Source organism: Rhinopithecus bieti, unplaced genomic scaffold (genome assembly GCF_001698545.2).
Source record: "Rhinopithecus bieti isolate Rb0 unplaced genomic scaffold, ASM169854v2 scaffold_7308, whole genome shotgun sequence".
NCBI classification, from domain to species: Eukaryota; Metazoa; Chordata; class Mammalia; order Primates; family Cercopithecidae; genus Rhinopithecus; species Rhinopithecus bieti.
The window spans coordinates 889,164-905,642 of NW_016805423.1; the positions used below are offsets into that span (position 1 = coordinate 889,164).

Below are 16,479 nucleotides of genomic sequence, written 5' to 3' on the forward strand. Positions count from 1 at the left end.
GCTGTTCAACCTTTCTGCTTTGCCAAGGAGGAGGGCACAGGCCCAGCCCCTGCCCCGGCCAAGCCAGGTGGTGAGGGCAGCACAAGGGGCAGAGTGAATTTCTAGACCTCCTCATTCAGTCAACAGAAAGAACCCTCCTCCTGTCCCTAGAAGGACTCAATGTCACCTGCTCAGCATTGATTCCAGAGTAGGGATGGCCTTTCCAGTGAAGTTTAGAGATGAAAACCACTGACTCTGGGGTGGAAAATGCACTTTAGATCCCAAGGACCCTGGGCCTGGGAGTAGGCACAGGACCACCCAGCAGGCCAGGAGGCCCACTGTGTCTCTAGCCCTTATGGACACAGACTGCTGGTCAGGCATCAGGGTCACCAGAGGGCCAGGCTGGGGGATGGATCAAGGGGAGCTATGTCAATGTCCACATATGCCCCCCCTGGACTTGGATGCTTGGGCACCAGGGCAAGGAGATGGTGGCCAGGCTCACCCATCCCCATGCTGCAAGCTCTCGGTCCCTAAGGTTAGCCTTTCTCAAAAGCAGCACCACAGATGAGCCATAGAGGAGACTGTAGCTGATCTTGTCAGAGGAGATGCAAAGAGTGGCCACAGAAGAGGGGCCGCTTGCCCAGGATCACATAGCACCAGGGTCAGGGCCAGATGCTATCTCTTCTGGTGCACAGACCTCAGAGACTGCTCTTCTTACTCCTGCTTTTGCCACCAATCTGAGCCCAGAAGGCTTACCAATGTGTCCCCATGTCATGAGGCCCAAATGGAAACATACAACATGGGAAGTGCCAAGGAGCAGCAGAGAGTGAACCATACTAAAGCCTGGAAGCCCAGCTTCTAGAAGGATCACAGATGATCAGAGTAGCCCCAGAAAACCAGGTCATGACAAGAAGGGCCTACAGAATGTCTGGTCTGGCCCTGCATGCCACAGAGGAAAAATATGAGGCCTAGAAAGAAGGAGGGTTTACTCAAAACACAAAGACAGAACGGGAAGAAAGAACAATAGCAGATCAAGAACCAAGGCCTGACCCCAGTGAGTGTTTCATGGGTTGGACCAGGCTGGCTACTTAACCTGGGACAAGTCTCAGCTCCTCCTGGACACTCCAATTCCTTACGTGTAAAATGAGACCATCTCAGGTGTCACCTTCCTCTAAAATCTTCATCCCATCTGTATTAGTTATCTGTATTCGCAAATACCAGCAATTCAGCGGCTTAAAACAATATATTAATACATTTATTATGTCACAGTTTCCATGGGTCAGGAGTCTGAACATGCCTTAACTGGGTCCTCTGCTCAGCATGTAACAAGGATGTAATCAAGGTGTCAGCTGGGCTACATTTCTTTCTGGATCAGGGAGTCATTTTTCAAGCTTGGGTGCTTGTTGACAGAATTTGGTTCCTTGTGGTTATAGGACTTTCTCCCAGGGGCTGCTCTTATTTCCTGAAGGCCACCCACATCCCCTGCCACATGACCCCCTCACAGGCCCTCTCCCAGCACAGCTGCTTACTTCAAGGCCAGCAAAAGGAGTCTCATAAAGAAACATAATCATGAGAGGGACTATCCCATCACCTTTGAACCTTTGCCACATAAACTGATGAAAGGAACGCCACCCATCACCTTTGCCACACTGTATTTGCTACAAGCAAGTCACAAATTCCATCCGCACTCAGGAAAGGAGCCTATGCAACGGTGTGACTCACCTGGGGTCACCTTAGGTTGTGTCTACCACACCATCTCACAGTCAGGTTCCTAAGAGATGCAGCCTTTACTCTTTACTACACCTCTGCCTTTTCTCCTACTGTGGCAAACTTGGCTAATCACCTGGAAGAAAACCTCACCGGTCTCTGCCTTAAAACTAAAGCGCTCCTAGCTGGCCGGGGCAGAGGCTGAGTCCTGCCTGTGTACTTCACTGGGCATTTGCATGCTGCTCCATCCAGTTCTCCCACATTGCACCCAGCCCTCCCCCAGGCAGAGGTGGAAGGACCAGCAGACACAGCTGCCCAGACCACACCTCCAGCTGAGACTGGACTTCTTGCTACATGAGAGAGGCAGGAGAGGAGCTGAGTTCTTCTGGCCCAACATCTGGGATGCTATCCTCTTCTGATAAAGATGGGTGAGAGCCAGGGTCAGGCGGCTAGGCTAGGTACCTCTTCAGGTCTCCAGTTCACTTCTAACCTGGGCAGCAGCCCGCAGTGTTTGGGTTGAATGTAGGGGACGGAGGGGGCATTTAATGAATCAGAATCAGGGGAGAATTTCCAGATCCTGGTGCTACAAGTAGGATTTGTTAATATCCCTAAGAAAATTTGGGAGTGATTTCTCCCCCTAAGGACACCCTTGGAGGTTTTCTCTGTTCTGAGAAGTGCAGAACCAGATGAAGATTACCCAGTGCCAAGCCCTGACTCTACTCGCAGCAGCCCAGAGACAGTCTGGGAACTTCAGGGTCTGTTTCCAGACCCTGGGCAGGGTGGGGCAGAGCCAGACAGCCTTGGGGAGGAAGAGACAAAGCTCAGTCTTTTCCTCAAAGCCAATGTTGGCAGCACAGAGGCAGTGTGCTGGGAAAAAACCCTCCCTCAACCTCCAAGGCAAGGTAAGAGCCATTCTCTCTTTTCATTCCTCCTGCTTTGCTGTGCTGGAGCTCCTCATCTTGTTCTCCACGCAAACACAGAACTGGTCACATTGTCCTGTGCCCCCATACTCATCAGTGGCTCCACGGGAACCTCCAGCCTTTAATTAAATTTGGTCAGAATCCTGGGATGGACAGCACCCCCCCTGGAGCTTGACCTACCCTGGCTCCCAAGGGCCCTGTGCATAAACAACAAGCCCCCGTCTGGGTCTGGTAGGAAGCAGTGTCTGTGAGCCTCTCCCTTTGGTCTCAGCACTTCTGTAGATCTCTCTTCTCCAGTGCCCCTTGCTTCCCCTGTTTGCCCTGTTAGCCCTCCCCCTTTACTAGACAGGGGAAAGAAACAAGAAATGTGTTCTAAGTGCCTCACTTACTGTTTAGTGTATGCAGTGTTTATTCCCCCACTCACAAACAGGGTCAGAAGAGAACATTTTCTCTACCTTTCTCAGAATTAGCACAGCCACTCCCAGAGAGAAAGGTTTTCCTTATCTCTAGGGACTTGTTTCTGGTGCACAGGCCAAAGTTGCTGCTCTCCAATCCTGAGCCAGAATGGTCCTCCTCCTGCCTGCTCCAGGGTTGGGGGAAATGGAGGGACCAGAGGAGGGTGGAACAGGTCAAAGTTGGCTGAGTTGTTTGTGGCCCAGCTTTCCAAACCAGTTTTTCTCTGGGCCAGCTGCTTCAGGCAGAAGAGCCACCTCTGCTGAGCACCAAGATGAGGGGGCAGCTCTCTTTACCCACTGTGAACTCATAGACAACCTGGCACTGCTCAAAGAGGCCAAGGGTGGTGACTGAAAAATGCTGTAATCATTGATGCTGCAAAATTAGGATAACTCCATGCACCAGCTACAATGGCAAAGGAATACCCAGGTGGTGCTCAGTCACCTCCAATGGGCAATGCCTGTGTAGAAGCACAGGAAGGGCAGGGAGCAAAAGTCATCAGGCCTTTGGAAGGTGGGGTTTCAAGCCTTAGTAGATCACGAGCTGACCCGTGAGCAAGGGGCTGTACCAATTGGCCTGAACAGGCTGCCCTCTCTGGGTTAGGGGAGGGTTCAAAACGGCAGTCCCTGCCTCCACTCTGGCCCCCCGGCTTTCAGCCGTAGCTTTTTGTGCAGCCAGCTTAAGATGGATCTCTGTTCTCCAAGGCATGGAAAGGGGCACTCCCCTCTACAATGCTGCTCTCTCTCAAGTCCTAGGGGACTCTGGAGCTTGCTGGGGTGATGAAATCCAGCAGACAGGCATAGGGGAAAATATCTAAGAAAGCAAAGGAAGTGATCGAGTGTCCACTAGAAGAGAAGTCCAGTGAGACAGGGAGGGACAGGAGGCTGCATAACAGGGCCAGGGGGGCTCATATAACTAATGACCAGAGGATGGGGGGGCTCACACACCCAGTGCCCAGAGGACAGGGCACAAACACGCCTAATGACAGAGAATGGAGGACTCACATACCCAGTGCCCAAAGGACAGGGGGGTTCACATATCCCAATAACCAGAGGACGGGGGCTCACACACCCCAATAACCAGAGGACGGGGGGGCTCACATATCCCAATAACCAGAGGACAGGCGGCTCACATATCCCAATAACCAGAGGACGGGGGGCTCACACACCCCAATAACCAGAGGACGGGGGGGCTCACATATCCCAATAACCAGAGGACAGGCGGCTCACATATCCCAATGACCACAGGACGGGGGGCTCACACACCAATGACCAGAGGATGGGGGATTCACACACCAATGACCAGAGGACGGGGGCTCACACACCCAACGGCCAGAGGACGGGGGGCTCACACACCCAACGGCCAGAGGACGGGGGGTTCACACATCCAACGGCCAGAGGATAGGGGGGCTCATACATCCAATGACCAGAGGACAGGGGCTCACACATCCAACGGCTAGAGGATAGGGGGGCTCATACATCCAATGACCAGAGGATGGGGGGCTCACACACCCCGTGGCCAGTTTCTAGTCATGTGCCACATCCAACCTGAGCAGGTAGCAGAAGGGGAGGAGTCCAGAGGGGCTGCCAACAGTCCCGCAGAACACCCATGGAAGGCCAGAGCTGTCAGGGAACCCAGGGCACTGTGGAGATAGGATGGACAGGGGAGTTTAAATGGGCTAGCTTTGGTCCATCTGGGTACAGTATGGCCTTGCAGAGAGAGACAATAGTCCCTCCCTTACAATCCTTCATTGTTCCTGAGGCCTCACTCTAAGAGAAAGAATCAAGAAAATACACATCTGCAGTAGAGCTGAGCTTCAGAACTGGAAGGAAGCTTAGGTTTACAAGCCCTCTCTATAAATTCCATCCTCGGAATGTTTCTGTTCTGACCCAGTTCAGCCACCTGGATCTGCTGCCTCCAATCAGACCACATTCTGCCTTCACCTTCTAATCCATGGGCACGTCCCTCTGGGTCAAAACTCCCCAGTGGATCCCCACTGCCTGCAGGGAGGTCCTCCAGGGCCTGACCCTAATGACTCCTCTAGGCTCAACCCCTCCTCCCACCACTATTTCCCCACCTGCACCAGAATCCCACCACCCTGAACCACACCCGATTCCCCAGAAGCCCCAAGCTTTTCACTGCCTGGGCACAGCCAGGCCCTCTGCCCTCAATGCCTCCCCTTGTTTGCTGGTGAGTTCCTGCTCACTATGCAAAACCTCCTCCGGAAAGCCTTCCCTGACTCCTCCAAGCACATCACACCCATAGCCTTGCTTGTGTATGTAATATTAATCCTAACACTGGCTGAGATTTGTTGCCTGCTTATTGTGGGCCGACTACTGCCTATCTCACATGCCTGAAGGCATATAACTCCAATGCTGCAAAGCCTCTGCCCTTATAGTACACCCTGGCTGAGCTCCTTAGGGGAAGTAACAGAGCTGTGAAGATGAGGTGCTCTTCCCCTGAGCAGCTTTGGTGGTCCCAGACGAGCAGGCATGGTGAGTCTGTCCCACTTTTTGCCAGCCTGTCTCTGAGCAGGGATGGGGAGCTGGGGAAAACACTGGCCAGGGAGTCGAAGGGTCCTTCCATCTGTGTAAAAGCCTTCACCTGGCAGACCTTCGCTTTCTTTATAAAACGGGATGAGCAGCTCTTCCTGCCAGATCATGAGGATGTGGACCCCACAGTTCACAATATAGAAATGATCAATAATTCTCAAAAGTTTGCACCCTACTTCTGCAAGGAGGGAGGAGATGGAGATTGCTGTTACTATTTCATTAACAACGAGCTGAGTGTTTATCATGTGAGCTTTAATCACATGCCATGTATAGATGCACTTGATCTTCCTGGAATCCCAACTAGGTAATGATCACCCTCCTGCACAGGTGAGGAAAATGAGCACAGGTGGTGCCATTGCATACCAACACCATCCATTCAGCAGAGGGGTGGGCTGAGGTGGAAGCCCAGGATGCAGGAGGACCATTACGGTGATGGGGTGGGAGTGGGAGCTGCAGCCGGGTCTCCAAGCCCTCCTTGGTCTGCTGGGGACACCATATACCCCTCTTGGCTCTGCCCTTTCCCTGCCCTCCCAGCTTACCCCTACCACCAGGCTGTGGAAAGGGGTGCCCCTGGGCTAGGAGCACCTGGGATGCGTGACCTGCCTTGTCGTCCTCATCATGGTTCCCCTCTGTGTGGAAGAAACACCTCCTGGAAGCAGAAGTGCAGGACAGCCCCATCCCTGTTGCTTGGCAACCAGAGCCAAGCACATCATCAGGAGAGGGGAGTCAGCGTGCCCCTCCCCCACATTGTGCCCCCAGGGAGGGTTGCACTAAGGTGTAGGTGGGCCAGGAATGCCTCCCAGGAGAGGAGGTGGTAGGTTGGAGAGGATCCTGCATGTGGGACCCAGTGCAGTTCTGGGGGCAACAGTCGGCAGAGCCCCTGATCCCACACCTCACTCCTGCAGCCCCACTTACCAGCAGCATGCTTGTCTCCAGGCTGGGAGTGTTATTGGCTTGGCCTCATACTCAGAGCTGGCACTGAATTGCGGAACCAGAGTTAGAGCTCCATTGGCCCAAGGGGTCACCCAGCCCTGTAGCCTTGAGGGGATACACAGAAAAAGCCAGAGATGGGCTGGGGCTTATCCAACATACGGCCAGCCAGTGGCAGACCGGGGATAGAATCAGGGTCTCCAGGGCCCTAGTATCTCCAAGCCAGGAAGGAGGATGTGGCCAGGAAAGGGTTACCCCAGAGTAGGTGGGAACCAGCCGTTTAGTTTAATTGGTTCTTCCCTGGTTAGTAATTAGTTCTCAGCTAGAACCATGGCAGTGGGCTGAGGGCTGACTTGGGGGGGATTTAGCTGCCCCCATAGGCTCTATCAACTCCCTTCAAAGCACCCCAAATAAACAGTTCATTCCATGGAAGAACAGGGTGCCTGCTGTGCAAGACCAGCTCCAGCAGCTCCCACACAGAGACCCTGCTTCCCTCCTCCCTGCTCAGGGCCCCGCAGGTTCCTCTTTAGCAAAGAGCTTCGCACAAACACTCCCCACAAGTCATGCACAGCAGACCTCGTGTCCAGAAGACCTCAGTGTTCTTCTGTCTCCTCCACTCCAGTCCTGGGCCAGAGCCTGCCTTTTAGGCAAGAGGTCCGACAGTCCACTGTGTTTCTCACAGTGACCTAGGTCTGAATTCTAATTCTGCCACACTCATAGTCCTTCGGCAGGGCCAGCTCTCTCTGAGCCTCTGCCTCCTGACCCACAAAACAGGGATGATCTCATATCCATCACAGGGTGGTTGGGAAGATAAAAAGTGCCCTGTGTGGAGCCTCCGGCATAGAGGATGTTCAATAAATGCCACGTGAGTGAACTCACATGAGGAAGGACACGGGCTGCCATTCTTTTTATGCATTTCCTGGAAGTAACCTTTGCTCTGAAAGCTCTATTCTGCCCTCAGGGGTGAGGTATCATCTGCCTCCTCAGGACTTGGGCCTGTCCCTTAGGTATGTCAGCCCCTTGGGACAGGTGATGGCTGGCCCAGAGCGTGTGATCTGGTCACCTGGGCTCCCTCTGGCCTTGTTACCAAGAGATCAGAATAAGTTTTTCTACTAAAAATAAACCACTTTATTAAAACGCTAAGTTACGTATATCAGTCAATATTTTTAAAAAAGATCTTACTTTGTTTAGGGCAAAAGTTACGAAAATAATGAAAACAATTTTGAAATCTCAAGCCCCAAGATATGGTAAAGAACATCCTAGGAGTCCTTAGGAGTTGTGAGTCTTCATATTTTCCTTCCCTTGTTCTAGGAAACAAAGACTGGCCTGCCATTCCAAGTTCCCAGGGGCTTCCAGTCCCCAGGCCCTGCTTGGAGCCCCATTTCCTGGCAGCCTCTCTTTCCGCCCTAACAAAAGCTGTCCATCTCAGGGCGTGTCTGGTACTTCTCCCTGGCAACCTCAACCAGAGCTCCCCCGGCTTCTCTTCCCTGTGGTGACAAATGGAAAAGGATGGCAGACGCAGAGAAAATGCCCGGCAGCTTTCCTAGTAGTCCACCCTGAATGTTTACGAATTCTGCTGTTCTACCTAGCCTTCTCTTACCTTCCCCAGTGGTTCTGTCCAATAATTTCCCAAAATTATCCACACTGAAACCAGACAGCCCTACACATTCAATGGCGAATGCATTTGGCAACAATGGACGACATGGGTGGGGAGGACAGGGGAAATCTGCAGCCTGGATGGGATACAAATGTTACTACCCTTGGGCATGTCCCCGGTGAGTTTGCAATGTTGGGGCAACACCTATAAAGATAAATATTCGGCCGGGCACGGTGGCTCAAGCCTGTAATCCCAGCACTTTGGGAGGCCGAGACGGGCGGATCACAAGGTCAAGAGATTGAGACCATCCTGGCTAACACGGTGAAACCCCGTCTCTACTAAAAAAAAAAAAAATACAAAAAACTAGTCGGGAGGTGGCAGGTGCCTGTAGTCCCAGCTACTCGGGAGGCTGAGGCAGGAGAATGGCGTAAACCCGGGAGGCGGAGCTTGCAGTGAGCTGAGATCCGGCCACTGCACTCCAGCCTGGGTGACAGAGCGAGACTCCATCTCAAAAAAAAAAAAAAGATAAATATTCGTAGACTGATTTTAGGGATAGAATCAGGAACAAAAGGGCAATAAGGTTGTTTTGTTTTATATATATATATATGTATATGTATATATATATATATTTATTTTGAGATGGAGTTTTGCTCTGTTGCCCAGGGTGGATTGCAGTGGTGCCATCTAGGCTCACTGAAACCTCCGCCTCCCAGGTTCAAGCGATTCTCCTGCCTCAGCCTCTCAAGTAGCTGGTATTATAGGCATGCATCACCATGCCCGGCTAATGTTTGTATTTCTTAGTAGAGACAGGATTTCACCATGTTGGCCAGGCTGGTCTGGAACTTCTGACCTCAAGTGATCTGCCCACCTTGCCACCTCGGTCTCCCAAAGTGCTGGGATTACAGGTGTGAGCCACCACGCCCAGCCTTATTTTGTTATAATTTAGTGTGATTCATTATAATCTGGGGGCTGCAAATGATAATGATAATCAGATCATGCAAAAGACAGTAATTATTATTACATCTACGCAGCCAGAACACATTCTAAGTTTCTCTCTTTACTGGTAAGTTCTCTTGCTATGTATCATCAAATTAAAGGCGCCACCTTCCTCTTCTACCAAGTCCAGGTTAATTCTCATCCTGGTGTCTGTGTGACTCTCTACTCACACACATCTCTTTAAACAAATAAAAAAGCAAAGGTTCTGGGTCTATATCCCATATCCACAACGCTGCCCCTTCTTATGCCAGCCACTGAGGAAAGGAGAAAAATTGGGAGGAGAGAAATCAAGAGAAGGAAGCTAAGGATCAGGGCAACAGGGTGATTTCTTCCAGATCTCAAAGTGAGCTCTGGCAAGCTGAGGTCTGGTGTGTCCCTTTCCACCTCTGGTGGTCTGGTTGTTCTCATGCATTTTTTCAGACACTAGGAATGAGGAAGTGCCCCCAAGAACTCCAGGTTTTTTGAGATGAACTGTGAGTTGGGCATGACCAAGGTTAAATGATCCAGCTGGGTGCTGTGGCTCACACCTGTAAACCCAGCACTCTGGGAGGCTAAGGTGGGCAGATCACTTGAGGTCAAAAGTTCAAGACCAGCCTGACCAACATAGTGAAACCCCATCTTTACTAAATATACAAAAATTAGCCGGGCATATTGGCGTGGGTCTGCATCCCAGCTACTTGGGAGGCTGAGGCACAAGAATCGCTTGAACCCAGGAGGTAGAGGTTGCAGCAAGCCGAGACTGCACCACTGCACTCCAGCCTGGGCCACAGAGCAAGACTCCATCTCAAAAAAAAAAAAAAAAAAAAAAAAAACGTTAAATGATTCAATCCTTCAGAAAAGATTCTTAGATATTGCTGGTTAAAAAATCTGGCTTGAAAAGCAGCAGGTGTCAGGAATGTGAAATAGGAATCCTATTTCAAAGCCACCTCAACTTCCTTCACTTTTAATCTACTGATGGGCCATCAGCAAATCTCACACAGCGAGCATAATCTCATCATTTTCAAATCAAGAGATTTAATAAGCACAAACCACCTGCAGGTGGGGAGGGGTGAAATGATGACTAAGACATAGTCCTCAGAAGACACTTAAAATTCAATTACGGTTTTTGTACCTGAAAAAGTTAACATTTTAAAATCCTTAGCTAACAGAGACAACAGAAGACAGGTCATGGTGAAGCATATGATTGTATTTAAGCGATGTTCAGAGAAAACCAAAGCTATGCCACAATGTGTGGCCAGGCGAGCTGGTAGCCCGGGGAGCAGGAGTGGAAATGAGCACCTAAGAGCGGGTAAGTCTGGAAATTGCTGGGAGGAGGAAACTTGCTAGGAGGGGCTGCTGGCACATCTACCAGGCCGATGAAGGGCTCCCTGCAGGAGGGCAGATGTTCCATGGTGTGGCCAGTGGGAGGGCAGGAGTCAGGATGGGTCAGGCTGTGGGCAGAGGAGTAAGCCTTCCAGGCAGTGGGGGCCACTGAATGATCATCAACCCTTAACCACAGAGGAATGGGCTGAAAGTGCAGGGACAGCCCCTACTCGGTACCAGCAAGCCAGATACCTGAGAGTCACCTTTGTCCTCCTGAACCTCCACCTCATGTACTTTCTACAAAGCAGAACAGAACAGGCAAGGCCCTTGGGGTAGGGTGGGCTCGTTCCAAGACCTACTTTCTACACACAGCCCAAAGACGAAGTAGTAGCAGCCTACTGCCTATAGAAGCATCCCTTGGTAGCCTACAGAAGCTGCCTCTGACATCAGCCCTCAGAGGCGGGTCAGGTGCCCCTGCTCTAGGCCCCAGTAGCAGCTGTTCTTCTCTCATCATGACTCTCATAGACCTTTACTATAATTATATCCACAAATGTCTGTGTTCCCAGCAGACTAGAAGTTCCAGGAGGGCAGGAATACGCTCAAAGAATAAATAAATAGACAGATAACGGAGGGAGGACAGAAGAGAGAAGGAGCAGGAGGGAAAGATACATGAACAAATGACTAAACAACAGAACAACAAAAAGGCAGCTGCCTGCAGGGTCGCTTCATTGCACAGCTCCAAGGAATGCTATTCACATTATGCTCAACATGGACAGCACCTCCAGAAGCACAATGCCAGGGGCAGGGCAGGCAGGTGGCTGGTCAGAGTGAGAAACTGGCCTGCTGGCCTCAGCTAGCAAAGCAGACAGAGCTTCTGCATCTCCATCCAATCCTTCTGCTTTCGCTGGAAGAGTCTTGGGGAAGGGGAGGTCAGAAGACAGTGCACAGCAGACACATCCCTGACCCTCCCTTCCCACCACACACACTGAGATGTACCGAGTGAGGCCTAAAAGCCGACAGAATGCCATTACAGCTTAGGAGGAAGATGTAGGTCCCACAGGCCCACTCTCCTTCCTCAAACACCTGCTCCTTCTTGTCTTCTCGGACGCCATCAAATGCCCCAGTTGGGACTGATGTATGTCACCCCCCATGTCTCCTACCACTGCCATCAGCAGAAGGGCATATCCAGTGGCCCAGAGAACCATTTGGCACCAGTGGGACTGCACAGCCTCCCTGCCACAAGGAAATCTCTCACCCTGGATCCAGAGCACCGTTCCCACAATCCCAGCCTATATTCCACGGGCCAGGGGGACAGCTGCCAGGAGGGGGGCTCTCTCACTGGCTTGAGGTATTTCCTCCAGAGTGGCTTCTCAAGGGCCTCCCATTTAAACCAGTTCCCTGTATCTTTAAAGACCTGATGTCCACCCAGGATTATCTGGCCCAGAGTGTGCTCCACACCCTGGTCCATGCACACCACTCTTCTTGGAAATCCATTGCTGTTGCCCACCAGCCTAGAGAAAAGCCATCATTATGCTAGGCACAGGAAATAAGATAAAGCCACATCCCTCCAGCTCCTTCCCCTGGCCCATCTCCAGGGGACTCGGCTCATATCGGCAAGCCCATGCTGCTCTGAAAGACTCCACTGAGCTCAGCGGGCCCAAGTCCCCCATGTACAGAAGGTAAAGGACCTCCGAGGTCATATAAAAAGAGCCACGGCCAGCATGAGGGCCAGCCCTCAGGAGGCTCTCTCCACTGCATAGGCTGCAGAGAATGCTGGCACAAATGACCAACAGATGCAAAACTGTGCAGGCAAGGTAGAAGAAGTGGCTGTGGAGGTGACTCCCCATCCCATAAGGCTTAGAGACGCACATGTCCCCTACCTAACTCAAAAGCTCTGTAAAACCTAAAACAACCCACTAACGATGCAACAAAGTGGAACAGGCTTTTCAGGGCCTTGGGACTCCCTGACAGAAGGCACCAGGGTGGCCACTAGCCCATCTCACTGACAGCAGTGACTCTCTAATGACCATGTTCCCAGGGCCCATAACCCTGCTTCTGACCAACTACTCATTCCTACCAGTCACAGGCCCCAGCTATAAGCCTGGCCGTACAGAAGCAACCCTTACTCCCTCTTGGGGAGGCTCCCCAGTTGTTGGCTTCCCATATTCAAGGTCAACTTACTTCACAATGACACACTAGTGAAAAATATTGGACTGGAAACGAGAGGTGAGGCTCCAGCCCAGAAGTATTAGCAACTCACAATGGGACTCTGGGACTCTGGGCAAGGCCTCCCTGTTCCCTGGGGCTCAGACTTCCCATTTGAACATGTGGGAGAGGTGGTGGGTTCATTTCTTAGACTTCAGCTATCATTTCCGTGGTTCTGGGAGCAAAGGGGGTCTGTGGAGCCCAGCAGGGGTCTCTGTTCATGAGGAATTCTGAGGGAGCCCAGATGTTCCCTCAAACTCACCAGAGACACTTTATTCACCAAACTCCTAGTCCTTTCTAAAGCTTTTGCAGACTTAGAATAAACAAATGTTTGTTGAGAACCTACCAGGGTCCAGGCACTTTGAGAGGCACTAAGGAAACATGAAGAAGTAAGAGAATTGTCTTCAAGCAACCATTTTTCAGAGACAGAAAGTGAGTCACAGAGAGGCCTCAAATTTTACTAAAGGCAACACAACTAAGAATTCAACTCCCAGGCTGCCTGATCCCCGCAGGTTATCTCCCAGGACTCCAGGCCCGGTGAGACTAGCACTGGGATGTGAATACCACCAAAATCCCTTCCAGACACAGGGAATGGTCAGCTCCATGAAACTGGGATCTACTAAAACAGGCAATCAGAATCCAAGGCAAATGCTGGCTGGCTGAGAGGATCTTCTGAAACACCCAGCCTGGCCCCCAAACCCATCTCCATATTGGGCCTGGACACTACCTTCTAACGTCCTTCTCTGAACCATCCATCTCAGGCAATGAGCATCAGCAGACAGGGGCCAGTCACATGACCTCCATAACCCTCATCTACACACAGCACAGTAGCACTGTTCCTGGCCCACCCAGTCCTCCCACAGTTGCCTTTCTTTTGGACCCCCTTGTCAGAGAGGGTCTGCAGAGCCAGAGCTGGGGTCCTGCCCGACAAGGACAGCCTTCTGGGGTCCTGCCCGGCAAGGACAGCCTTCTCCCAGAGCAGAGCTGACCAAAGCTCAGTTTGTCTCCCTGCAGCCCCATTCGAGAGGCCTCTGGAAGGATGCTCCGAAAGCCACTCCTTCCTACAGGTGGCAGAGGGGTCCCTGCTCTTCAATCTGGGCTTCCCGCCTCGGGACCAAGCTGGTTTTCAGAGATGTTTTCCTGGGGAGGGAGCAAGGCAGCGGAGAAGCAGTCTCCCCCTCCCCCAGCTCTGGCCGGCTGCCACAGTGACCTCCCCTCCCCCAAGAAGGGCGGTGAGCTGGGAGGTGGGGGTGGGAAGAATCCACCGAGGCTCTCAGGAGGAGTGCTGGGAAGCAAGGCAGGGCGTGTCGCCTGGGCCTTTCTCTGCCCAGAGCCAGACTTCACAGCCTCTTGGTGTGAGGTGCCCCTGTATCATTCCCCAAATCGCCTCGAGTTGGGGTAGCCTTCACTGTCATTGCCCAGACCCCTGAGCAGCAAGGAGGCTAACGAGCGCCGGCGAAGGGCACCGGGTCTAGAACCTTCTGTGCCCAGTCGGACGTGAGATAGGGGAGGTAGGCGCCCCGTTCCCTCATGGCCTGCACTCGCTCTTTCGAGCAGAGACAGGTGCCGGTCTTTTCTCCCCTGATGGCTATTTGTCCCAGCGCCTGGACGTGCCCTTTCGCATGGCTACCGGCAGGGTCCGCAGGGAACCCCCCTCCAGTGCAGCGGAGTGGGGCTCGGCCAGACCCCAGTTTCGCTTCGTTCTCCAAGGGGGGCGCCCGTCGCTCTCCCCACCCCCGGCAGCACCCAGCCACCTGCGCGGTCGCCCGCAGCCGGTGCCGCAGTGTGAGCTAGCCAGCGAGCCCGGGTCCTTCACGCCCTGGTCCGCGCGGCGGAGCCAGCCGCCGCCCTCCGAGCCCCTGCGGCGCCGCACCTGCACCCGCACCCCGGGCCCCCCACCCTCACCTCCACCCCGGGCGCCAGCACCTCCTCCGTCCTCACCCTTGGCCCCTCCCCAGTCCGACCCCGCCCGAGCCGGCCCCGACCTCCCCATCCCTGTCCCTCTCCTCTATCCTGGCACGGAGGGGCCTTTCCGAGCCGCGGCCGGTGGTCCCAATGGGGTGGGCGCTTGGGCGGCGGGGGTCGACTCGGCAACAAGCCAAGAGATTAAACCGGGTACTTACCGCTCTGCTCCCCCAGGAACACCAACTTGAATTTTCTCAGTGGATTCCCAAAATCTCCCCCTGCGGACATGGTGCTGGCAGCCGGGGCCGGGAGAGGAGGAGGAAAAAGCGAAGGAGCAGGGAGGGGAGAGGAGGAGGGCGAGGGGAGGCGGCCGGTGGTGCGGGAGCCGGAGGGGGAAGGGCTGGCTGCGCGCGTCCCTGACTCCCCAGCTGCGTCCCGGCCCCGGCCTGCGGCTGCGTGTCCGGCGGCGGCGGCGGCGGCGGCGGCGGAGGAGGAGAGGGAGGAGTAGGCGGGGGAAGGCTGGGGCTGGGCTGCTGCGGGCAGCACTGGCTGCGGTGCGAGGGGCGCGCTCTTTACGCCCGAGGCGCGGCGCTGGGAGAGAGGCGCGGGCGGAGTGGGGCGCAGGGACGGCGCGCGGGGCGGAGGAGCGCTCTCTAGAGCCGCGCCAGTCGGCCCCCTCCCGCCTCCCTCCTCCGCCGGCGCCTGCGCTCTGCGCGCTCCCCAACCTCTGATGTCATGCGGGGCCCGCGGCGCTGCGGGGCTGGGGGCCGTGCGACCGCCCACCCGAGCCCGCACCCGGGCAAGAGAGAACCTCCTCGCTGTACCCCTGAGAGGCCCCCGGGTCGGACCGTCTCTCACTGCCCCGCTGCGTCTGTCTTCCCCACTCTACCCCTCTTTCGAATCCAGAAAATGACACGAAATTGTCAGGGGACATTTGTTTCTGGTCTTTTAAACCTAGATGCCAGTCCCTTCCTCCACCTCGCGAGACACCGATGCACAGCGCAGTCGTCCGACAGGGCGGAAAGGAACGAAGGTGGGGGAGAGCCAGGGTGTGGCGAGGCGCTTCAGGGCGGGCAGACCTAGGGAAACGTGGCGTACTCGGCGCAGATGGGGCTTGACTCTTGCCCCGTGTGGCTTCTAGCCCGCCCTCCCCTCTCGATGCCTAGACCGTTTATTTGGGCGGCCTCTTGTGGGGTCTGTGGGTACCCACAGACCTGGCCAGCGAGAGAGGAGCTGCCAATATAGGGCGCGCCTACCTCAAACCAGCTGCTCATTTGGATAATTTTATGCTAAATCATAACCTGCCCCATGGGAGAGAAGGAACGGTAGGTAACACTCTGAATGCCAGTGCCACTATCTCCAGGACAGTACAGTGCCCTGCGTTTCTTGATCCTGGGGTCGCCAGGCTGACAACGCCACTCCCCACCCTGGCAATTAGGTGTATCTGGACAATGAGCTATCTGAGGACACGTGGGCGACCTCTCTCCTTGGCCTCTACTCGCCTGGTCCATCCGAGGCACGCAGACCAAGCTGTGAGTGGGTGAGAGCAAAGAGCAGAAGCCAAGCGCTAGAAACACTCCCAGGACAGCCCGAGCCTAAGGCATGCTGGTTGATTGAGGTTTAACAAAGCTGCCCCTTACTCTTCTGCCACAGCGCGGTCTTGTTCGTTTATGGCTGTTCAGTGAGCATTTATTTGAGATAATAATCTGCATGTTGGTGAACACGATGATGTGTTATACAAAGAGAAAGGAGTGAGACACAACCTTCACCTCCAGATTTCTCGTGGACACTTGTTACCCACTTTTTGACTGATGGGGCTTGCTTGGGCAAGCCTGTCTGTCTCCCTGGTATGCTCACCTCGAATCTCTCTTCTATTTCTTGTTAAAAACCTGACCACAAGTTCCATAAAAGCAGTCATCCCAAGGACATAGCT

At 53.7% G+C, this 16,479-nt stretch overlaps 1 protein-coding gene across 1 annotated transcript in view; it reads right to left on the minus strand.

The window, feature by feature from the left end:
* Positions 1–15,266, minus strand: part of RAB6B (RAB6B, member RAS oncogene family) — a 69,005-nt gene extending 53,739 nt beyond the window's left edge. Inside the window, exon 1 of the mRNA XM_017872423.1 lies at positions 14,765–15,266. Within this exon, the coding sequence (XP_017727912.1) occupies positions 14,765–14,834 (70 nt within the window). The 5' untranslated portion in view covers positions 14,835–15,266. The remainder of the gene's footprint in view (positions 1–14,764) is intronic.
* Between the last annotated feature and the right edge of the window lie 1,213 nt (positions 15,267–16,479).